This window comes from Atractosteus spatula, chromosome 23, assembly GCF_055471065.1.
Source record: "Atractosteus spatula isolate fAtrSpa1 chromosome 23, fAtrSpa1.hap1, whole genome shotgun sequence".
Lineage (NCBI taxonomy): Eukaryota > Metazoa > Chordata > Actinopteri > Semionotiformes > Lepisosteidae > Atractosteus > Atractosteus spatula.
The window spans coordinates 12,542,362-12,563,038 of record NC_142728.1 but is presented as its reverse complement, the minus strand read 5'-3'; the positions used below and the strand labels follow the sequence as shown (position 1 = coordinate 12,563,038).

Here is a 20,677-nt window from a genome sequence, read left to right as displayed (position 1 = left end):
TATTAAAAATCTCTATAATTCCGACCTTTTTTCTTAATTCATTTCAAGAATTATTTTTCCAAAGAACTAGCAAAACAGCGTTTTTCTTGTTTTTGTTTCTTAATATACCACAACAATAGAAAAATGTCAGAGAAGAGTTTTCCCTAAAGAATTTTATTACAGAAAAACAAATGTATTCAAAATAGTCATATTGATTATCCCATTAAGAGACTAAACAGGTTTTAATGAAATAATAAATGAAAACAACTCTTTGCTCGACAAAAGCGCAACGAGGTTTGGGAAATGATCATTACATCTCCATTATTGTCAGTGGGAATGGTGCCACAAAACATTGTCTAACCTCCTCTGTCCCAATACCAGCTGTCAGCACTGCATGAATCTCCAATAATCTCTCAGTTTTACCTCCCCAGGCAACCACTGACCTCTGAGCTCTGAGCCACTCCTCCCCCTGGCTCTGCATCTACCCCACCAGCCTGACTGACTGACTGACTGACTGACCGCAGCCAGGGCACAGAACAAGAAGCTGCCCTGCTCCACATGGGAACAAGACTCACATCCAAAGGTCTTGACACTTCAGTTCAAATTATAGACTATGAAATTACCCTCCCTAAAAAAAATTTAAATTGAAAAAGGTATTGTTTTATGTGCATATAGCTTTCCACCAGTCATAAAACTAGCAATAATCTACAAAAAGAGCTCAATGAATAAGAGTCTAGATTATTAACATCTTTAGCGTATCAGTTGTGTGAAATAAAAAAAAAGGTTTAAGAGAGTTTCTTTTTTGTAAAATTTTACATCACAAAAATATATAATACATTCAGGTTTTGAAGATAAGCAAAAACTACACAATGGCTTATTCACAAAATGACATCAGGAATTAGATAAGTGATCACCTGCAGGAAGAACTGCTTTAGGCACATCCTTCTAGCAGAATCAAACTAGCTCTCTTTCACTGAGACATGTCACCATGGTCTCCCTTATCTACTTGGTTATTTCAGAAAAAAAAAAGTAGTTGAATTACCACTCAACCCACTGGGAATGAAAATTGCTCTGAAAGCAATCTGTCACTTCTAAAGCAACTTTAATCAGACAGAAAAGGTTTCATCCGTGGTCTTGTACACTTGCAGGTAGTTTCCTCTAATTCAGATTATGTTTTTGAAGTACAGTCATCAGCATCCCCTAACATTTTCTATACAGTGGAAACCTATGATTTCTTTGTACGGTTATGCTGACAAATGAAGGTAGTAAACTGTAAGGCAATTCATATCAGCAATAATTTCTGCACTACTTTTATTTTCACCTTGTTCCTTACTATCAACTTATCTAAACTGTAACAAGTAAACACAGAAACTTTACTACATAGACCAATAAATCATAAAATCCTGCACAAAATGTCTGAATATTTTTCCCACATTGAACTAGCTCACTGAAATATCTAAGTAATAATCCTGAAAAGTGGAAGAAAACTCGTGCTATAATAATTTAACCAAATCCTTTATAAAGAAAGTTTAGTGAGTAATGCTATTAAGTCCTAAATTTAAAATTCTTTCAAAAAGGCAGAAAAAACGGAGCATGCCTTTTTTAAAGTCTGAACAAGATGAGTGAATTAAGAAACTATAATTTACCATTATGACCTCGAGAATACCAATGCATACAGCAGGGGATTTACTACAGAAATTTTCTGTGAAGTTTTTCTGAGGGAAAAGCATGGCCTCCCACCCAGGACTTAAACCGACGATTCCCCAGTCTGGAGTCCGGAGGCCTAACCAGCACCATACATTGCTGCCCTAGAGCTTTTAAAAAGTGCTGAATGTTTTACTACTGAACATTTACAGAAAGCACTGTTGTCTGTTTTGAGGACTAATAAGCTTTAATAATCATCAGGTGTAGCATTTTCAGGAGTGCAACCCTAAGACACACCAAGCTGGCGGCAACCACCTGACACCAGCAGAGAAATATATTCTGTGAGCCCTCTGGTACTCAAGCAATTAACTGCTCCACTTCACTCACCATTTTGATGGGGGCACAGCTGACATCGGACTCCGATACGGGGGTGTCATCGCTCTCCATGACGTAGATGCCCTTGCGAGACAGAGCCTGAATAACAGACTGGTGTCCCTGCAGAGCTGCCACCTGATCCCCTTTAAGGATGAGGCTGCATACACGGCAATACAGCTCACTGGACAGCAGCAGCTTGATGACTGGTGGCTTGATGTGCTCCTGCTCGTACTGGTCTGTGTAGAATGGGTCCTGCAGGTCTTCTGGGATATTGTCTGGAGCACAAAAGAGACAAACCGTCAACACACTAGGTCAACTTTGCTGGCCGATTACACAAAGGCTGCATTTTTCCCCAGCAAGACAATCGATAGCCTAAGAAACACACTATAAACAGTAAATTGTCAGCTGTAAACATAGAAATATCAGATTAAAAAAAAACACACACGACAGAAACCACAACCTTGAAAATATGCATTATAGACAGAGTTAACCCTTTCATGACACTTCACAATCTAGGTGTCAAAGCTCCCTGGATTCCAAGTATATGATTAGCAGCTCTTCGGCTGCTAATGTTCTTAGGTTTCAAGGGAGGTTTGCAAAGCATAGGCTCTAAACAGAAATCACCAAATTAAATTACTAATGATACATTTTGTACAGAGTACTGGACTACACTGTAGTGCTAAACTGATGATGATCAGCATTTTATATCCTTTAGATGCACTCCTTTGTGACTAGTTTCTCAAGTAACAGAACTGAGACAGTGGAGGCCTACATGAATTTACTGTGGTGTACAATGCTGCCTCCCATAGAGAGCTGGAGATCTCAGTTTCCAAGGCTTCAAGCTTCACTGAGCTCAGCCGCACTGACAAGTTCGAATTATTGCACCACAGGTACAAAGAAACTGTGTGCAGAAGCAATGGCTCATTCCTGTGAAGCAGCAACTAAAAAAACAGTCTTTAGCGAACACAAAATTAATGCTTTTTAAATGGGAAAAAAAGAAGGCAAATTCCTTTATTTTCCTGGACACCCAATAGTGTATAACCTCCATTAATCTAAAAATCTAAACATTTCATTGTGTCCACATTAACCAATTCTCTCTAAATTAGACAGGCCTGAGAAGAATAGTATTACCAAACTATATTTATTAATTCAGATACCTTCTAGGAATTGAAACGGGGAAAAAAAAGTTTCTAGGCTTCATCCATTTTAAATGTGTTCTGAATGCAGCCCTCTAACACTACTAGCATCTGTTAAGTTTAAGACTCAATGCAGAAAGTATTTCCTATTTAATTCAGGCCCCTTTTTTCCACTTGGAACTCTAACTATGGCAGTTGCTTGCCAATCTGTAAATATAAAAAGAATTATTAACATCTTATTAACAACCACTTCATGTGGTTAGTCCTATGATTTTCGTGATGGCAATGAATTTGGGGCTTCATTTAAAACGACAGTTATCCCCCTTTGTCTCCTCTCCCCTCCGTCTGAACATGTTAGGCAAGCTCTTGAAGCTCCGCATCATGTACTGCAGCAAACTGCCCAGCCGCACCTATCGACGCAGGGCCATAAATTCTACAATAGAGCAATACCTCTTTGAAGTTAGCCAACCGACACACAAGAGCCGCCTACTTTCTATGATACAATCGGAATGAAAGGGGTTGCTTAGAACTCATTGTCCCTCTCAGTGTTTAACTTGCTCAGAAGCTTTGCAAATACTCTTCTGCCATTCTCTTGTGTGGTCTTTAACTGTACAATGCCCATCTGCTATTCCAAATAAACCAGTAAAGTATGTTTCCCATCCAGGTTCACTCAGGGTGAATGCACAGAAATGAAAGGAAAAGTGTCAATGCTGCACAGGTCTCAGCAGTGCACAATGCCTCATTAATGGGTCTTCAGAGCACTGTGCATCGCTGATATGTTTCCTCCACTGCACTTTATCTTAGCACCTTCTCCAAAAGCAATCCAGCTTGTGCTTAGACTAAGCAATAACACAAGGCAATCAACCTGAATACACAACAGGGTGAGCCGTTACGTTATGAAATGCAAGACCCCCAAAAAACAAAACAAAGTAAACAAGACCTTTAAAATACTCTGAAATACAGACGCTTTGACTTAGTGTTCTTAATTCTGGGGACCCAAATCTGCTCAGCAGATGCGGTTTATTTTTACCCTTAGAGCTCATGATACTATCAGGTTGAATTATACACATTAAACATTTCAAAGGAAACTACCTTGTTAAGTGGTACCGTCCATCGGTAAGGATGGATGGAACGGAATGTATGATCTAATACGTTATTGTAAGTGTTACTTTTTGGAATCCTAGAGAAAAAAAAAAACACCACCCCACTATTTGAAAACATGAACATGTCCAGTCAGGACAATAATCACAGTTTACAATGTGCTCTACTGATCTTCAATATAAAACAGTAGAAAACTGAAACCATCTCAAAAACCCCCGTCTTAAACGTACAAATTCTCCTGAATAAGATGTAAAGAGGTGTGTAGTTCTTTTAGAGAAGTCTGACCATCATAATATTTTCCACCAGTTACACAATGCAGAGATGGCCATTGATAATTCCAGTATTCATAACTGCAAATAATCTGGTGAACAGGGTACATAACCATAATAAACACAACCTATTTAATGCTTAGAGCAGTCCTCACAGCTTTCGGGATACAAAACTGGGAGCAGCTTGCAATCATGATGCCTCGTCTACTTGCTGTTTTTGCGCACTGATATGGCTTTGTTCCTAACTTGGCTGCCTGCTGGTGTCACAGACTTTATCAATCCCCTTTGCAAGCATTCATTAGGCCCAGGAACAATAGACTACAGAGAGGCAAACATATGGGGAAATCCCCAGTTGTTTCATTTTTTAGCAAAATCAGCCCTACCAAGATAAAGACATACTCCTGCCTTTGATAGAGTACTAAAATATATCATATACATAATCATAACATAAAATCATAATAAATGTCTTGTGAATCCACGGCTAAAACATGGATTACACGGCTACATCATTTAAAATCAATGTTTGACTGTTAATATTCCATTAACAATATAACTTATTTGTGCATGCTGTTTTTAAATCACAGCTACCACCTCTCACCTTTCGGCTTCTCTTCAGAAGTTCATTCTAATCTGGAGATTAACATTTCCTTTTCCGTCCAACAAAGCGCATCACCCAGTGCACTGGTCCCAAGTAATGTAACAAGGTGATAGATTAAAAGCTTATAGGATCTGTCTGCTCAGGCATCAATGGTTGAAATCTTATGTAAAGCAACTTCAGCAATTAAAACATTTCGAGTTCAATTCAAGCTGTTATCCCCTTGGGGAAATAACACAATCACGACCACAAAGAGATCAGGACAACAATACAATGTTTCATTTTAGAAACAGAACCTATAAAAACCAATTTGACCACAACTAATTATAAATAAGGGGATTTAATGGTACAATGGCTGATTTATAACTATGATTTAACCACAATAAAAAACAGGACCTCACTTAAGACATGATTTGCAAAGTCAAAATAAATTATTGTCCACAAAAGATTATGAAGCAATAGAAGAAACAAATCTTACTCAACTGCTCCTGCACCATAATTGTTACCGTGCGATACCGAGGCACTTTGAAAGATTATAAGCTTCCGCAAGACTACTTTAGAAGACACCAGACAGAAAGTCTCACAAGCTGCAAACATGAAACATCATCCTTTTAAAGAGCAATCGACAACATTTCTCATCAAAGAAAGAGCATGTCCATGCAATGTTAATTGCCGTTTCAAAGAACGCACATTAAAAAAAATCAATAACTATAGCATTTTTGCAAAATCCAATTGTGATAAATGGTGATTGACAGTGGCTCAATGAGATGACTACGAGTAATCAAATGTGCACATAGGATAGAAAGGGTTTTTCTTTTCATGGTTAAAATACATTAAGGAATGTCCAAACTTGCATATTCTTGTTCATTTTCATTTAACTCTGCTAAATGAAAGTAACCAATTAGTAATACAAATTAAAAAATTGCATAATTGGTTCAAAAGCGGGTGTTTCCATATATAAAAAAAGAACTGAATAGCCAGCCAGATGAACTGGAATACCCTTGTTCTTAAAAGCCACAAGATCATGCTTCTGTTTTTAGCACAGAGTAGCCGTTTGGGACTAGAAGTTGGATCCCTCATCTTGTAACAGCCCAGAAATAAGGAAACTGGATTGGCAGACACCGGCCACCTGACCACAGAGCTCTATTTATGTGTATGTGGAAAAAGGGTGGGAAACAAGTCTGGAAGAGTGTCTAAACTTGCATAATCCACTCAGACAAAACAAAAAGAATATTAACAGCTTTTAGGTGCACAAAGGGAAGTGATGAAAAAACAAAAATATAATGAACAGAACACATCAAACAGGAACAAATGATCTTTTGACACCTCTAGAAGTGTGAGGGGTGAGGATTCCCGTCTACCTGAAAGTGAAATATTACTTTATTTTTATCAGATAAGGGGCGAACTGCCAAATGCCGACAAAGAACCTCAAACCAAATATTAGAAACTATTTTGATCAGTACTTTCCAATTCATTTGCACACAATGGTACCTACACACTCACACAGCAGCTGCTGCTGCTGCTTTAGGGGACACTAACCTAACTGGCATGTCTTAGGAGAGTGGGAGAAAGCCAGAAGAGGAGAAAACCCCAAACACGGGAAGAACACACACAATCCACAGAGACGGCTCTACAGTCTGGACCCTTTAGTTGTGGCAGACCCTGCCCTGACCGCCACACCACTATGCCACCCACTTTTGCAATCCAACACAGTAACACAAGCTTGCAACAAAAGACTGCCCTCATCACTGTTTGAAACGACGTGGCATTCCTGTGCACAAAGAGCGGGATGCCTGCTTCTCTCTGTGCTGACAATGCCACTACATACAAAGAGCCAACTGACTTCTACACCATTCAACATTTTCGGCAATTGTGCGACAGGAAAAGCAGAAGGCCGACAGAACACAAGTTACACTTTTACACTTTCTTCCCCCCATTTGTTTTTACTTTTGTCTAACAATAATGAGCATTTTATTTTCAAGTGCAGAGTTCTGATTTGAGCTACTTACATCCACATGATGTAAGTAGAAAGGTTACGAGCTTTTTAAAATGCAAAGTAAACTAATGGATTCATACAATGATCTCACCACAACAGATAAGTGACTAGACTTACTGCATATGCAAGGACAGAAATAGCTTACCCAAACTCCCTGCAAAACCCAGCTACCTTAAAGCACATTAATCCTATGAAGAAGATCTAAAATATCAAAGATAAGGAGTGTTTGGCAGCCCAACACAGCTGACCTATTCATTTTCGGAACTTTAGAAAGCGTAAGGACCCATAAACGCTGTACAGGTTTCATGGAAATGTATTACTATTGTGATGGGGTGAGGATGTCTATGCTTAATGAAATTATGATCCTGAAATTAAACATTAATAACCTCAGCAACTGCTTTTGAGAAAAACAGGTCAATGGCTTTACACATGACAATCTCTGTAAAAATCTTTCTTGAAAACGTACTTTCTTCATTTTGACAAACACAAACTGTGAAATGTTAATGAGTCTGGTGTGGCTCTGTGAATCAAATATACTGTACCTGGGTAACTGCAAAAGTGCTTGCAGCAATGCAGTGAAAACAAAATCAGCATAAAAGGCCTTTAAAAGACTCCAAAATACTAGAGGGATGTCTACAGATGGTTATTTAAACAGATTAGATTTTTCAAAAAAAGCCACAAGTTCTAAAAAGCTAATGTACCATACAGAACATTGTTTTTCTTATTAGCACGCTCAACAATTCACTTTACAATACCAGTGGCAAATAATTGGCACAGATTGGCACAAAAACCACAACACCACAAAAAATGTAGATGACTACATTTCCACTCACTGCCACTCATGTGATAATTACACAGAAGGAACTACTGGATTCAAAGTGATTCCTTATTTAAACTCGATTTATCCCAGCAGGTTAGGTTCCAGGTTGTAAAGGTTCATTAATACAGCATATTAACAATTTCACAATATGAATGACAGTGTGAAAGAAGATGAATCTGTGGTCAGAACATAGTGGGATGTGGAACTACTTTAAAAAATTGCATTAAATGGAAGGTGACCAGTTTTTATGCATTATTTATACAACGTAATGGAAGTATTTTACTAATAGTTCATCTACAGTTGCATATGAAAGCAAGTGCCATCTTTCCATTATTTTCAGAAACATACATAACAGAAGTTTGGAAAACTGAAAGAAACTGTGACCTGAACATTTAGGTTCTACAAACTGAAAGCAATATTGCGCATGCAAGCATAAAAGTTCAACACATTTACACTTGTGATAGATAACCTTGGACAAACTGACACAGCAAAAAACACATATTTGATTTCCAATACGAAAACAAAGGATAGACGCAGCAGCATGCTGTCTGTATACTCTAGTTATTGAATTGTCCTGAAAGCTCCACTTTAAAACAGACTGGATATAAATAAGGTTCTATTTTGGAGTGTCACACTTAGACCTTTTAAACAAGAGATTCATTTTGATCCAGTGTTATTTAAGTGTAGCTAAATCCCCAGGACTTTCATTACTGTTGCAAATGAGGTCATTCTTAGGTAAGTGAAGCTACTTCAAATAAATTCCAAACAGTTAAAGAGCAGCCCACATTTCAGCAGTCCAATGCGCCGATATTTTCCATTATGTACATTACAGGATGCCTGTTGGAAATCTCACCACTGTTTTCTAGACTAATCATCAATACGAGCTCCAGGATGAACTCAGTGTGCTGTAGCCATGCCAGGTAAGGTAACCATACCAACTGAAAAACCTTCTGTAATTAACTGCCTGGGTGTGTGAACTGTGCTTTCAGCCCAACAGCTATGGGAAAGCTTTTTCAAAGCCAAGCTGTGTCAGATATCACTGGAGTCCTTGTAATAATGATAAAACTGTGAAGCACCAACAAGCCTTCATCTCTGTTTCCTTTAAGAACTCTCACTTTGCAGGGATGGACAACACTAGAGCTCTGGAGTGTATAGGGCCCTAGCATCCTTTCATCCTAAATCAGCTAATTGGTAATTTAGTTTATTATAAAACAATTACCAATACATATTTTTTTTGGTCATCTATTTTTTTAATTTAACACGAGTTGCTATTTGAAAAGTACAGCCATTTCTGCTGTAACATGTCTTTCCATAACACTAATTGGCTGTATGATTTACCAGGGAATAACGCCTTTTGCAGGTGCAAGTTGTCCATAAAGTAATCGTGTACCGTATTCACGCGTCACTAGTTCCACTAGAATAAAAACGGTTGCGCAGCAAGACATGCTTGGGATGCTGGGGGAATTATCTCACACATTGGCGTCCGTTTTTGCCCAACCTGCATATGCAACAAATGCATCTGTGCTCAGCCCTATTTTCATCCTTTAGAAACACTGATAGAAACTTTGCCTTTATAATGAGTGGCAAGGGTATGAAGCATTCTGCTAGTGTGTGTGGTGCAAGTGAAAAGAAAAGGAAAGTTACTACTCTGGAACGAGACTGATGTTATAAAGCAACGAGAGAAACAAAGGAATATGATGTGATTCGAGCTATTGGGCTTAGTAGTGTGTATTGTTAACATTTCATATATAAAATGTCTCACCTTCTACTGTAGAATTTCTCGTCGCTCAGCAAAGTAAATACTGATGCATATTAATAATAATAATAATAATAATGTCATCACTTCATTAACCCTTTACAATTTCTTGCATTAGGAATTTGTCTTTTCGCATACCCCAGCTTGCTCTCCATGAGACACACAGACAGGGAGAGAGCCTGGGGTCAGAGCGCAGGGTCTGCCATTGAACGGCGCCCCTGGAGCAGTTTGGGGTTAAGGGCCTTGCTCAGGAGTCCAACGGAGTAGGATTCCTCTGCCGGCTGCGGGATTTGAACTGGCAACCTTCCAGCCACAGGCGCAGATCCTTAGCCACAGAGCCACCGCCCTAATTATGCCTTATTATATCTATTTTTTCACAGTTTTCTGTTTAAAATGATCACGATACACATTCAGAAGTTATACATTCAAACAAATAATATGACCAATTACTATAGAAAACATACCTTCATTTAAACCTATGTAGCAGAAATGCCCGTACCAGGAAATCCTGCAGGAACGCTCAGGTACTAGTGCGGCCCAATCCTGTCGTTCCAGATAAAACTACAGTGGTGTTTTTTCTTTCCTCCCACATTTGGAATACGGCCCCCTACCCACCTCAAACACACACTTCTCCAGATCTGTTGCTGTCAATAATCAATCAACTGAGTTTACAGCTATGAATTTACACAAACATGCAAGAGATACAGACAACCCACAAGACATGCAGTCCAGCCATCTGCTATTTTTTACAATTTAAACTTTAAAGCAACTACTGCCCATGTTAGCATCTAATGGATGATGCCATTTTCACTGAGAGAACTGCAGGCTTACAGGGGTCACTGGTGCATGACAAGACAAGAATAGCCTGTCCTGTTGAAACCAACCTGACCCCAGAAGTACTCAGACAACTTTACACTACTGGGGTTGTCCAGGTCACAGTCAGATAACAGTTGATCACACTGGGCATGTCTGAAATATAAGGCTCAGCTCCAAATAAATGCCTTCAAGGGTGGAGTCACTTGGGAATCCAGAAGATTATAGTGTTCTTCAACCCTTTCCTGTTCCTGAGGACAGCAAGCACTGAAAACCCTGTTTCTTCTGTAAGCCAACTACAAACTGCAGAAGGCTGAATATTCACTCAGCAATCAAGAGCACTGTCTACATTTCCTGAATGAGAATAAATTAAGACTGCAGCAGAAAGTAACAACACCTCATAATGTAGCATGAACTACGTTGACTCACTACTGATGTAACTGTTAAATAAAATCTCAGTAGTTATAAAAGGAGTTTTATTCACAACAATTTAAATGCCTTACTATTAGAAAAACTGGATTAATTATAAGATTTTCAATTTGCAAGATGAATCTGAGTATCACAAGATTTTTCTATAAACTACAGCATCTTAAACACAGAACTAAATCACTTCTGTTACACTATTAAACTGTTTCATCGAATCATATTGCAGGCCTATCAGATACTACAGGCTTGCTTTTCGACTCATCGTTTCCAAAACATCTCTAGAAAACAGAATAATGTCTTGTCATTTGGCAAACTGCTTTATACCATACGGTGTCGCGGTGAATCCAGAGCCTACCTGGCAAGCAACAAGCACAAGGCAGGGTACACCCTGGACGGGACGCCAGTCCATCGCAGGGCAAGTGCAAGTCAATCATACAGGGGGACAATCTGGAGTCCACGGTAAAGGCTGAGGAGGGAAATTCGGCTCAGACACCAGGATAACTCCCTACGCTTATCGAGAAGTGCCCAGGGATCTTTAATGACCACCGAGAGTCAGGACCTTGGTTTAACGTCTCATCCAAAAGATGGCTCCCACTACAGTATAGTGTCCCCACCACTATACTGGGGCATTAGGACCCACACAGACCGCAGGGTGGGCGCCCCCCGCTGGTCCCACTAACACCACTTCCAGCAGCAACCATAGCTTCCTAGGAGGTCTCCCATCCAGGTACTGACCAGGTTCAACCCTGCTTAGTTTCAGTGGGTAGCTAGCTGAGAGCTGCAGGATGATATGGCTGCTGGCGAAAGCATAACCTACCATGAAATTAAAAGTATAGTAAGATTTTGACATTTGCTAAAAAAAAGCCTGGGCTGTATTGTAAAATGCTTAAGATGTTCATTTTATGGCACCGTGGTTACATTTCTAACCATGAACGCAGTTCAAATGCAAAACAATGTGAACCAATACACAAAAGGAATCCCAAACATGTTTATGTGCATCTTGAGTGAAATTCACTGGTCTTGATCAAAACAAAACTATGCATCACTTCAGGACTCCTGTTCACTGATAAAGGTCATTTAACTAGGATGAAGGCTGCAATTTCCTGAATATCAGCAGGACAGTGTAGCACCCGCCAAAACACAAGTACAGCAACCCACTGAACAGCTCCTCGACCAAATAAAAAGGAACTAATTAAATGCCAATTTTGTCGACTGGAGACAAATGGTAATCACACATACAAACAACTAAAAAATAAGCTCAGTTGTAAAATTAACCCTAATGCAGTAATATGACATCATGAACACTTGTTTGTACATAAACTCATTTTGGCATTAATACACATTAAAAGGCCTAATGAAAATTCAAAGGACAGGCACAAAATGTTAATATTCTACTCGGACTTCAATCATAATTGTGATGACTGATAATGCAGGTCTATCAATCAAACTACGGAATTACAAATGCAACTTTAAGAACCTTCCAGTAGAGGTTCCAACAAAATTAATAGCAGTTTATCATTGCCATTAAAGAGGCAGGTGTTTCGAGCTGGATTGGCTGTGCAATGTGTGTAAAATAAGAAGAAAGACCAGAAGAAAAGGTATATGCAGTCTGAAAAAAGTTATTGTAAAAAACAAAGTATCATGCAAGACACTATTTACAGCCTCCCTCTGATCTGCTCTACCACTACAGTCTTAAATCTTGAAATATTAACAGTCAGAACACAGAGTACAGTGTAACACCCGTAACGATAACCCATATCTTAAAAACCAGGTCAACTGGGGAAAGAGGCGTTTATGTAATATTTTAACCTTCTTTCCATGTAATACTCGCTCTGGAATGTTTCCTTATTAGCTGCCTGGCTAGGAATTACTATCAGTCCTGAAAACACTGTTTTGCTTGCATTATTAGAACAGAGTTCGGCTCCAGTACACAGCACTGAACATCCTCTGTCAGCAAATTTAGTGTTTACTCAATTTACACAAGGTTTACCCACATCTTTTAACAGGGAGGGCACAGTTTAACCTTCTTCCCTTATTCCAACAGTATTCTTTATCGCCCTGAAGGGTCCAAACAATGGAAATTTAAGGGGAATACTAAACCTCTTGAATTGTCAATTTAACATTAACTTATCTGTCACACCAGTCGAAGGACAGATTGACCAAGAACAGGCCTCATTAATATTTAAATACAATGCGTCTCGCAACATAATAAAATTTAATGCCCCTGCCAAATACATTACAATTAGAGGTATCATTATTTACAAAAACAAGATTTTTCCCCATATGTATTCAAACAAGACAAAGATTACTTTGATAATCTTTTTAACAAAACACACTCTGTTACAACCAGTGATGGCGATGTAAGTATTGAAATTCTGAAATATCTTTTGCTTCATAAAAAAAACAGAGTGCAGGGGGTGACAGGTGTAGATCTTCTTTGCTGGTACCAGGATTTGATCATGATAATTTGCTGACTTACAGCATACACAGCGCCGCTTCCTAAACAGCAGAGAACTCACCTATGCCAAAAGGCCAGGTTGGGAGAATTCTACACTGCCTACGTTTCAAAGAGAAGGGGTGGGTGACATCAATGCTGAAACACGCACAGTGCTGCTGAGTCCAGTTACACAAGACAAGCATTGAAAATCAGGGTGAAACATCAAGTCAGATTTAATTAAAACTAATTAACAGACACCTTTCACGCAGCAAAACTCAACTATTGTAGTATTTTAGACTGAATGCACAAAAGAAATTATGTCTATAATTAGCCAAAAGGTCAAATTCTTAAGAAAAGAGCAGCCAGAATATAATTTCTTAAAACACAATCTTGCCTGAGCTGCATTCCTCAGATTCCTAGAGAGTTAACCAAAAAGCTGCATTCCCTTTTAAGATAACTTTGGAGATCAGAAAAGAGGCAAGTTTTTCATACAAATCAGTATGAAATCGGAGGTAACTATAAATTGAAGTGAGGCTTGTAAATGCCTGCTACTATCACACTCTAAATCAATTAACACTCAGATTGGTTCAGCAGTGATTAAAAACAAATCAAGTTACACCACAGCCAACTGTTTCAGTTCTGAAGTTGCTGTGCAACATAAATCAATAAATACAGTGCCTTGCGAAAGTATTCGGCCCCCTTGAACTTTTCAACCTTTTGCCACATTTCAGGCTTCAAACATAAAGATATAAATTTTTTATTTTATGTGAAGAATCACCAACAAGTGGGACACAATTGTGAAGTGGAACGAAATCTATTGGATTTTTGAAACTTTTTTAACTAATAAAAAAATGAAAAGTGGGGCGTGCAAAATTATTCGGCCCCCTTGCGTTAATACTTTGTAGAGCCACCTTTTGCTGCGATTACAGCTGCAAGTCGCTTGGGGTATGTCTCTATCAGTTTTGCAAATCGAGAGACTGATATTCTTGCCCATTCTTCCTTGCAAAACAGCTCGAGCTCAGTGAGGTTGGATGGAGAGCATTTGTGAACAGCAGTTTTCAGCTCTTTCCACAGATTCTCGATTGGATTCAGGTCTGGACTTTGACTTGGCCATTCAAACACCTGGATACGTTTATTTGTGAACCATTCCTTTGTAGATTTTGCTGTATGTTTGGGATCATTGTCTTGTTGGAAGATAAATCTCCGTCCCAGTTTCAGGTCTTTTGCAGACTCCAACAGGTTTTCATCCAGAATGGTCCTGTATTTGGCTGCATCCATCTTCCCCTCAATTTTAACCATCTTCCCTGTCCCTGCTGAAGAAAAGCAGGCCCAAACCATGATGCTGCCACCACCATGTTTGACAGTGGGGATGGTGTGTTGAGGGTGATGAGCTGTGTTGCTTTTACGCCAAACATATCGTTTTGCATTGTGGCCAAAAAGTTCGATTTTGGTTTCATCTGACCAGAGCACCTTCTTCCACATGTTTGGGGTGTCTCCCAGGTGGCTTGTGGCAAACTTTAGACGAGACTTTTTATGGATATCTTTGAGAAATGGCTTTCTTCTTGCCACTCTTCCATAAAGGCCAGATTTGTGCAGTGTAAGACTGATTGTTGTCCTATGGACAGACTCTCCCACCTCAGCTGTAGTTCTCTGCAGTTCATCCAGAGTGATCATGGGCCTCTTGGCTGCATCTCTGATCAGTCTTCTCCTTGTCTGAGCTGAAAGTTTAGAGGGACGGCCAGGTCTTGGTAGATTTGCAGTGGTCTGATACTCCTTCCATTTCAAGATGATCGCTTGCACAGTGCTCCTTGGGATGTTTGAAGCTTGGGAAATCTTTTTGTATCCAAATCCGGCTTTAAACTTCTCCACAACAGTATTACGGACCTGCCTGGTGTGTTCCTTGGTCTTCATGATGCTCTCTGCGCTTTCAACAGAACCTTGAGACTATCACAGAGCAGGTGCATTTATACAGAGACTTGATTACACACAGGTGGATTCTATTTATCACCATCAGTCATTTAGGACAACATTGGATCATTCAGAGATCCTCGCTGAACTTCTGGAGTGAGTTTGCTGCACTGAAAGTAAAGGGGCCGAATAATTTTGCACGCCCCACTTTTCATTTTTTTATTAGTTAAAAAAGTTTCAAAAATCCAATAGATTTCGTTCCACTTCACAATTGTGTCCCACTTGTTGGTGATTCTTCACATAAAATAAAAAATTTATATCTTTATGTTTGAAGCCTGAAATGTGGCAAAAGGTTGAAAAGTTCAAGGGGGCCGAATACTTTCGCAAGGCACTGTAAATGAGGTCTGTATAACCAACACAAGAAACAATATAAGATAAGCTCATCAGAAATACTCCACGGATCTCACACCAAGCTTTGCTTTTGGCAGTCCATCTGCAACGGGATCTTCAAATATCTGGAAGTAGCTAATGGTCATATATCTTGTATTTCAATTACTTTACCAAAATCATGCATTTTACATGTCAAATAGTCTAAGCTTTAAAAGTTCAAATTCAAACAATCCATCCAGGTCAAAACAATTCCCAATCAAATGCCATGTAATCCGTATTTGTACCCTACCTCTATGCACACAGCTAGTAAGACACAGAATTTATCCACAGAAACATGTAATGCTTTTCCTAGCAAAAAAACAAACACAATGGGAATAAACTGATTCACCTAGAGTAACTGTTTTCTAAAACTTCAATAAAGACGTATTCCTTAAGACTTACTTCTGTCCTAAAGGATTGATTTCTCATTTATAGATAACTGTCTTTACTTAAGATGAAAAAAACCACAAAACAATTTCATTCTCAGAACAAAATGACTGTAGTGTTTGTGTTATCAGCTCTGAATGGAGCACACAGAATGCTGACCCCTAGTCTGTAGCTCTTGTCCCTAGCAAGGACAGACTTAACTGGTCTATTTTATTTTGCCAGTGATGCATATGTAACAAAGACTGGAACTAGGCTAGAAACACTAACATAACAAGCACCAGGGTCCACAAGCAGCTACATCAAAAACAAAAGTTAAAAATTGATTAGATAAAGACACTGCATTTTCAGCTTACTGTGCATTCCTGCCATACTGCTTTCAGACATCTCTATGTGTGAAATATGTCTTAAGTCATAGCTTAATTTAAACAATAGGGGTCCTATAATCATCATTTACATACAGTACAAGCAGCAAGCTCCTTTCATTTATATACATAATTTAAATGATAACAGAATGAGGCTTTTGAGTTCTAGAAATTACACTAACCTCTGACCCTTCATTAAAGCATGTTAAAATCAAAACATCTCTTACGAAATCTAATCTAAGTAAAGTACCACTATTTTCTGTTAAAACTCAGCTCCAAGGTCTTCTGAGATCTTTTTACTTGGGATTTATAACTTAAATGATTTTTTTAATGTAATTTTGTGCAAACGGCTCTTTGCTTTCTGTTACAACCTCCCTAAAACAGTACAGAGATCAGGGAAGCTTCAACTCATGTGGTCTGTTTACATTCTTTCAGCGTCCAACTTCCTTCGACCGAATACTGGGCACTACTGTCTCTTGATGCTCTTTAACAAAGAAAGACAAAAGAAATACCCCCCGAATTCCCTCTTTTCTCGCATTAAAATAACCCTACCTAAACCATCCAAAGTCCTTGTATTTACAACACGCAAAAGAATCAGTTTTGCCCTTTTCACCTCAGTCCTTTTACCTGTACAACAGTACTGTGCACAAAGAAACACACTTCAACATCAAACCCTTGACACACCGTATACGTGTGTGATTTGGTGTGGTTTCCGGTTTTTACGCCGAACAGAAATGGTTCGACCATTACTGGGCCACAGTGTAGCACAGATGAAGACGACATTGTCAATCACTCCGGGGTGAATCCTGTAACAGATCCTGATTAAGACGGGTCACATACCGATATTAAATTCTAAACCCAGTATCTCAGTGATGATCTCACTGGCTCTCGATACAATGCCTTAAAAAAATTGATCCGGCATCGGACTGCAAATGTGAACAATGACCGATCGGTTACTTACCTATCCCGTAGGCTTTCGCGAACAGCCAGCGCAGATTAGCAGCTATTTTTGCCCGGGATGAATCATAGAGCTCCAAAGGTACAACCTCCGGCGCCCCGTCCCCCCCAGAATCCATCTTCCTTCTGGTGCTGTCTCCCCCAGCACAGACATCTACATCCATCCTACAGTAGAAAGAAAGCCCAGGCTGATACTTTCACATCCGATGTGTCTTTTTTTTTCTCTTGTCAGACGACCTAGTCGCACAGATACACAAAACAAATGCCATACAGATACGGATTCGTTAAAACCCAAATGCTTAATTATCTGGAGGCTGTCAAAGCGGAGCCTGATGTAAACTAATTAGCTTGATAGAGCTGGGGTGAAAGAATAAAAAAAAAACAGTGCCACAAAGCCACTGAAATGTGCTTCGTAAACAATACCGGAACGCCCATAATACACATTTTTCGACCCTCGCATTGGGAATTCAATCGTTTCACAAGTTGTTAATCGTGACATTAATACGTTTCGTATGAGGCCTCGCCTGTTCATCCACATACAGGCAGATGACATTTTTCCAAGCTGGGCGTGATAATGCCAAGTGCAGCTATAATCACAGCCCCATTATAAAATAAGAAAATACAAGGTATAATTAAGAATGAACGCAGCGAGTAATTTTCGGAGGAATCCGTTTTCGAATTTAAAACGATTAACAAACATGTATTTGCCGATTAATAACAGTGAATATTTAAAAAAACAACAATTTCAGAAATACTGCATATAGCATGGCATATGGCACCGGCAACAGAAAGCCGAAAAAATAATGAATGAATGTTCGTGTGAACAGGCTAAGCAGACAGCTTTTTGTTACGATGGGTGACAAGCAGATTAAATAATACCTTTAGAACCGTCCAGGATCCACAATCCAGCTTTAAATGTTAGTTTAAAAAAAAGGCAACCAAGACGTATAAAGGGAAAATAATTCAGTTCCACTGTGGCATATCGGCCAAGCAGCACCAGCAGCGGAATCAAAAGGTCTCCTCCCCAACAACGCGATCCAATCTGCGGCCTACATGGTAACCGCCACGGCAGGGAGAGAGAGCGAGCAAGCGAGGGGGAGAAAAAATTAGAATAAAATAAAAAAAAAAATTAAAAAAAAGGCTTGCAAATTTTAACCACCCCCCTAGATTCCGATGACCGGGCTCTTCCGCTGCTCTCTCGCCTGTCTCCTAGCCGAGCAGGCTGCAAATCAGTCTTCGTTTTCAATAAAATAAAAGCTCTACCTTGCCGACACAGCCAGTGCAGAAAGCTTGTCTCTATGGGGATCTCGGGCTCTGCCTGTATTTCGGTCGGTCCGTTACGGGGGGGGGCGCAGCCAGCACGCCTGCGTCAAGATGGGAACACCGGGCAATAATCGCCGGTGCACAAGCGGGGAGGGAAATTCAAAACGGCACCGCGGTGAATTAACATGAGCGGGCCAGTGTAATTAGCTAACGAGAACAGAAATGGATGTTAAAACCGTCCGCCACACCGGAGATAATAGTGGGCTTCTCGAATAAATCAAAATTAAGCATTTAATATGTACAGTAATTCACAAACAGTCCTGTATTTGACAGGAAAATGGCAATCAAAACGTGTCTACCGAAATAACGTCCACGGAGCTACATTTAGTTAAAATCTGAAACGCAAAAACTTGTAAATATGATATTTATTTTAGCAGCTTTATAAAATTTTATTTTTTTTAACAAATAAAAACGCTGTAGGGTGGTTTACCAACGTAAATGGTGCCATTGATTTCATCCACGAGAGACTTCTGAAAACCATGCTAATGTAACAATTTAGCACCATACAAATATCAGCCTATATGTTATGTATTTTGCTTATATGGTTTTTGTGTTATGTCAATAGCTGTTATATGTATTCCTGTGTTATGTGACAACATTTAAAACCAGAAATGCTGCAGGTTAAATTTTGTTTTGACCCACTAATCACCCACAAGAAGAGATTCAGAAGTAAAAAAATGTAGAAACCCCAGTTTAAATCTGTCTGCTCAATAACTGCTGTTAATCAGTAACCTTGAATGTCTGTATACACACAAAAACACTTGCTTACAACAGAAGAAAAAAATCACAAGATACGAGTGAAATGTGATGTGCTGGAGGTACTAAAAGATAAATAAACAAAAACAGCATGGATGTGGGCAGTTATTATTATTATTATTATTATTTTTATTTTAAAAAAGGAGCAAATTCAACTGTATAAACATTTTGTTCAGTTTGATAGGCCATTATAAGGGCTACACTGCATATACTAAATTTGAATAATGTTACAAGTATTCAAATGAATAGTGTATATACTGTATCTGAAGCCTTTTGAAGTGACTACTAGTGAAGTAAGGGGCTTCTGTCATCAGTGAAGGCTATAACTATTAAAAAGCTCACTATTGCTGCTGCTTGCATCTACATCTGCATAGTTTTAATGTATGTGAGACAGAAATTACTATCCACAATCAAGAAACAGCAATCATCCATGTATTAAATCATCATGGAAGATCTGTTGAAGTGAAATTCCACTGTCCGTGTTAGTGTGGTCAGCCAATTTATTGATTTTGTGGTTAATCCTGGACAAACAACTACCCTGCTTACTAAGAAAGCCTGCCCTTGCTGAAATAATACCCCCTTTGCAGTCTAGCAACAAGTCTGAATATACGACTGCTTCATTAATTCTTGGTTGTCTTGGTTTTGGTCATCTACTATTGTATATTATGTGTTGAAGCTAACTGTGGGGATGTTCTGTTAAACACAGTCTACATCAGTAGACAACCAGTATTTATTTGAGCAGTCGCTCCTATATTTTACCTGATCTCCCAAAACGTGTAACAATGTAAGTTGTCCATCCATCCACTTTCTAACTGTTTCTTCCAAGTCAGGGACATGAGAGAGCCGGAGCCTATCCTAGTAAGCAGTGGGCACAAAGCAGGGCACAGCTTGGACGAGACGGAGGTCCATCTCAGGGCACACACACACACAAACACACTCACACTGGGGCAAATTTTCCCAGAAGCCAATTAACCTACTAGTATGTTTTTGGACGTTTGAAAACCCACATAAACACAGGGGGATCATAGCTGGTACATCAGGCTTGGAACAGAACCTAGGGCCTCAGTGCTGTGAGGCCCTATATGCCAACATCCCCATGTAAACTACTCTTCACTAAAATCTACAAAAGATATAAAAGATATCTGTAAAAAACTAATGCTTATCATTATTCATATTCAGATATGGCCTTATGAAGTCAGGACTGTTAC

General features: G+C 39.2%; 1 protein-coding gene across 5 annotated transcripts in view; it reads right to left on the bottom strand.

Moving 5' to 3' along the window:
* Positions 1-18,712, bottom strand: part of LOC148816174 (calmodulin-regulated spectrin-associated protein 1-like) — a 41,306-nt gene extending 22,594 nt beyond the window's left edge. For 4 of the 5 annotated variants that reach the window (XM_088940806.1, XM_088904555.1, XM_088940809.1 and 1 more), the window contains exons 1-3: positions 18,270-18,712; positions 17,395-17,555; positions 2,011-2,273 (exon numbers count right to left, since the gene is read on the bottom strand). In XM_088940806.1, coding sequence (XP_088796932.1) covers positions 2,011-2,273; positions 17,395-17,554 — 423 coding nt within the window. In that variant the 5' untranslated portion in view covers position 17,555; positions 18,270-18,712. The remainder of the gene's footprint in view (positions 1-2,010; positions 2,274-17,394; positions 17,556-18,269) is intronic. The other variant, XM_088940807.1, reaches the window with a different exon arrangement.
* Positions 18,713-20,677: the final 1,965 nt, after the last annotated feature.